This window comes from Sinocyclocheilus grahami, unplaced genomic scaffold (assembly GCF_001515645.1).
Source record: "Sinocyclocheilus grahami isolate Dianchi unplaced genomic scaffold, SAMN03320097.WGS_v1.1 scaffold95.1, whole genome shotgun sequence".
Classification (NCBI taxonomy): domain Eukaryota; kingdom Metazoa; phylum Chordata; class Actinopteri; order Cypriniformes; family Cyprinidae; genus Sinocyclocheilus; species Sinocyclocheilus grahami.
This window is the reverse complement of record NW_015505274.1, coordinates 700453-705279: the sequence shown is the minus strand read 5'-3', so window position 1 is coordinate 705279 and position 4827 is coordinate 700453. Positions and strand designations below refer to the sequence as shown.

The 4827-nt window shown below is 36.5% G+C and overlaps 1 protein-coding gene across 1 annotated transcript in view; it reads right to left on the bottom strand.

Moving 5' to 3' along the window:
- LOC107587704 (bromodomain-containing protein 3-like) overlaps window positions 1–4827 on the bottom strand; it is a 21147-nt gene that overhangs the window by 1835 nt on the left and 14485 nt on the right. Inside the window, exons 10-12 of the mRNA XM_016275587.1 lie at window positions 3765–3988; window positions 2193–2482; window positions 836–964 (exon numbers count right to left, since the gene is read on the bottom strand). Of these exons, the coding sequence (XP_016131073.1) occupies window positions 836–964; window positions 2193–2482; window positions 3765–3988 (643 nt within the window). The remainder of the gene's footprint in view (window positions 1–835; window positions 965–2192; window positions 2483–3764; window positions 3989–4827) is intronic.

Sequence of the window (4827 nt, the reverse complement as noted above, 5' to 3'; positions counted from 1 at the left end):
TCACAGACTGTAAGTAATTTTTTTATATTTAAAGAGTTTTTATATTTTTTATATTTAAAGCGAGTTTTTTGGGCAGTGTAGAGTAGCGCTTGTTGTTTGTCATGTCTCCGATCACAAATGCAGACATGGTTTTATGTTAAAGCGGCGCGATGCAACGCAACGCATAAAAAGTCATTATAATCCATAATTATGTCCCCACTGGATGCAACGAATACCTCGTTTATAATGGGATTTCATGTTTTTTAATCATCGCTCCGGCCTGACAGGGCATCACAATATGGTAAGGGGCGTAACATTTCCGTCACAAGCTTGAGGTATTCAGCCAATCACAATGCACTAGATAGCTGGCCAATCACAGCACACCTTGCTTTTCAGACCGATGAGCTTTGTAAAAATCGACGCGTTTCAGAAAGGCGGGGCATAGAGGAGAAACAATAATGTACAGTATGTGGAAAATAATGTGTTTTTTGAACCTTAAACTGCATAAACACATTTCATTACGCCAAATACACAAAATAATGTTCTTTTTAGCAACATCATATGACCCCTTTAAAGAAATAGCAAAATATAGCGCTGACCCAATATGGTAAGAGAGAGTCCCAACAAGTGATCCGAAACTGGGGCCAGCAGTCCACCCTTGTTGTTGAGCCCTGCAAACCCTTTTCAGTGTGAATAGCATTTCATATGAAGGTCTGACAGAAGCCCTTTGATCAAGTTAAGTCAAATTAGTGAAGCAAAAAGCCTATCCTTATCTCTGTTTTCTTATCCTGCCCTCCTAAATCTAACCCAGTTTGGTCTCCTGTCTGCTCACATCGGCACACTACCACACAGGTACCTTTTTTGGGTGGTTTCTTGTTGTTGTTGTTCAGTTGTCCGCTCACGTCCTGTAGCCTCTTTTCTAACTCTTTCTTCTTTTCCTGAACCAGTTCCTCTTTAGACTTGGCACTCTTTTTCCCAGTGCCCGCTGCAGGAGACACACAGCGGTGACCGGTGAGTAACGGGTTGCCCTCGTAGCCCACCGCCGTGGCAACAAGCAGCAAAAAGCACTCTACTACACTGGTTTTGAACAACTTTGTGTTAAAGGAATCTATCAGGTTCGATGCAAGTTAAGGCCAAATGGCAGCATTTGTATATAACCAGAAAAAATCTTTTAGACTCATTCCTCATTTTCTTTTTAAAAACAATTATCTAGGTTCCATTAAGGCACTAACAATGGAAGTGAATGGAGCCACTTTTTGTAAGATAAAAAAAAAATCACATAACTTATTCTGTTAAAACCTTTATATTTGAGTTGTAAAGTTATTCTCCTAATTTTTAGTTGGTGTTGTGGGAAAAAAGTGAAATTCAATATAACCTTTAACAGAAAAGGTTAGTAGCACTTTCTTCAAACTAAAACCATGTTTCCTTGTATCCAAAATAAAGGTTTTTGTTTACATAATATATGAGTGTGTACTGTGTATATTTGTTATGTATATATAAATACAAACACATGCATGTATACATTTAAGAAAAATATGTTATGTTTATATATTAAACATTTTTATATATAATATAATAATATAAATGTATATACATGTAAATATTTTCAATATATATATACTGTATGTGTGTGTATTTATATATACATAATAAATAAGCACAGTACACATACATATATTATGTAAACAAAAACTTTTATTTAGGATGCGATTAATCGTTTGGCAGCACTAGATTTTAACACTGATGGACTGACCCTGACATTTCTTTTTTTATTATAGGAGGGACAAGTAGAAATTACTTTTTGCAATAATCAGCATTAGGCCACAAATGCTGTCGATTGAGCTTAACTATTAATGAACCCAGAATATTCCTTTATGAAGTATGAGCAGTGCAGTGTGCACATTAATTACATGTACACTGCGTTCAATTTGGAAATTCATGGTCTGATCAAATGTTCTCTATTTTATACTGACGTACTCTTTAAACCCTTGAAGCTTCACTTGGAGGTATTAATAGGGAAAGCACAAGTAAGATAATCCTCCAAAAATCATGCAACACATTGGAGAAGGTGAGTGCTCCCAGCTCAAAGGAGGAAACAGCACAGCCCATTTCAGCTTTTAGAGCAGACGGACCAGGCAAGAAAAGAGAGCTGCTGGTCTCTAAAATACTGTAGTAGCAACACATCTGCAGAGAAGGAAAAGAAAGGCACTTACGTAAAGGTTTGCGCTGCTTTTTCTGTAAACAGGACTTGACGTATCGTTCGAGCTCACGCAGCGTGGAAGGCTTGAGCGTTTCGAAGTCGATCTCGATCTCGTCTGGGTTGGAGTCTCGCAGCGACGGCTCACGCGACTGGATGATGTGGACCACACGGCCCAGTTTCTCACCCGGCAAACGGTTGATATCCAGGCTGAGCTGCCGTTTCTCGTCGTAAGACATGGGAAGAGACTCCTCCTCGTCAGACTCGTAGTTTGCAGAGCCAGGTTTGCCCCCCTTTTTCGGTTGCCTGTGGATTGGAGGTGTAGATTGCTCAAAGGCTTCGTGATCTTAACTTTACACATAAGACTGAACTGGCATGCTGAAATTGAGATAGTGACAGTATGCTCACATCACCACAACTACCAATAAATGGAACATTGTGTGTAATTGCATTGCTTTGACTTACACTGATGTCATATCTCAATATTATAACTTTGACCAACATGTACAAGGCAGGCCTAATAATCAGCTGATATTTTCAGTTGATTATTGGTTAATAATTGTGCCTGCTTGGCCTATTAACAAGTGTTTGCCTTGTTTTCCTTTCTGTGGAGCTTCAGCTTTCTATGGAAGCCGGTTTCCGCAGAGTGAAAGATAAACTTTAAAATAAGAAACAAGGTCAAAGAGAAATAAGCAGCAATAATGAAAGATAGCCACAATTATATATAAAGTTATGGCAAGAGATATACACTACTGTTCAAAAGCTTGGTCTCGGTTATATATATTTTTTCTTTTGTTGAAAGAAATCATTATTTTTATACAGTAATGAAGCATTAAATTGATCAAAAGCGAATTTGAATACATCTATAATGATACAAAAGATTTTGGTTTCAAATAAATGCAATTTTTTTTGTACCACAGTTTCTACAACAATATTAAGAGCTAAACCGTTTTCAACATTTATAATAATAAGAAATGTTTGTTGAGCAGCAAATCATCATAGAAGGATTTCTGAAGGATCATGTGACACTGAAGACTGGAGTAATGATGGTGAAAATTCAGCTTTGCATCACAAAAATAAATAACATTTTAAACCTATTTTAAATTATAACAGTATTTCACAAGAGTGCAGCTTTTACTGTATTTTTGATCAAACAAATGCAATCTTGGTGAGCATAAGAAACTTCTTTCGAAAACCTAAAAGATATTTTGAACGGTAAAGTCCTAATTATGAGAAATAAAGTTGCAATTTTTTCAATGTATCAATTTTAAATTGATTTATTAACCTATTTTATTTTTTATTTTTAATCAGAGGTGGAAACAGGTTTCCATAGATTTCAGATATTTTAGAGGGAATTTGAATAAAAATTATGTCAAATGTGTACATCCCATTGCCTAGTAAGACCTACATAATAAAATATAGAATGTCTAATATTGCCTAATTATATGGCTAATTATTTGAAATTATAACATAGGTATATAAGCATTATATTTAACAAACTGTCACCATTCTTTCTAGAGATCACACAAAACAAAACATAACCACTATAAATGGGATCAAAAAGGTATCATACAGAAAACAAGCTAACCTCGTGATGGATGTGCTGTTGGGTTTCCGCGCAGAGGTCTTCTTCTGCTGCTGCTGAGTTTGCTTATTCGTTTGTGAGGACTTGGCCTTTTTGTCATCTTCCACCTTGACCTTGCTTTTGTCTTTGTCTTTCTCTTTGTCTTTTTTCTTCTTCTCTTTCTTTTTCTTTGGTTTGCTCACAGGACCCTGTGACAGAGCGGCTAGCTGTTCATGAACAGCCTTCAGCTGAGGAGGAAGGTGGAGGGAATGGTTAGCAAGCAGGGGGATGGGGCATGCTGCATCGAGGCTAATGTAAAAGACTAGGATCTTAGCTGTGCGGGGACAAATGATGGGACTGGTGATGAAGGGAAGAGTTTGAAGGATACTGAATGACATTTGTCACCTACATATCTCCCATTTTCATGGAAATGCTCTCCCAAGAGAAGAGGACTCATTTGCCAAGCCCAGCTAAATTTTGTTCACTTATGAATTCTTAGCAAACAAAATGGGCATAATCATATTTAACTACTTTAAAATTCCAAATATTCAAATAGTACAGCGCATTAATCAAACAGTTCTACAAAGACAATATATTTGTCCAGTATTTCTGAAAAACCCACATGTAAACAGTTTAAAGTAGGCATGAATTGAAAATTCACCCTAGGGCTGGGTAATAAACAATATTTGATCAAGACTGCAATAACATTTGTGTTCATGTGTGTGTGTGTGTGTGTGTGTGTGTGTGTGTGTGTGAATGAATGAATGGCGTAGTTTCGTCAACTACACAAGCTCAAAAATGTGTGACGCTCACTGTGTTTTCAGAGTCTGCCGTCTTGATATATGGGAACATGAACTTCATCTCCAGAGCTGCTCTGAGAGTCACTTCAACAGCTTTTCATTATTTAATTTGAGAAAAACTACAGTCAAATACACAATGAAACTCAAAGATTAAATCATAAAACAGAATTTTAAAAATTATTAAAATGTAGCTACAGGGTTCGTACACATTTTTACCAATACATTTCCATGACTTTTCCATGACTTTTGAGACAATATTCATGACCTAAATGTTCCATTATTTTACA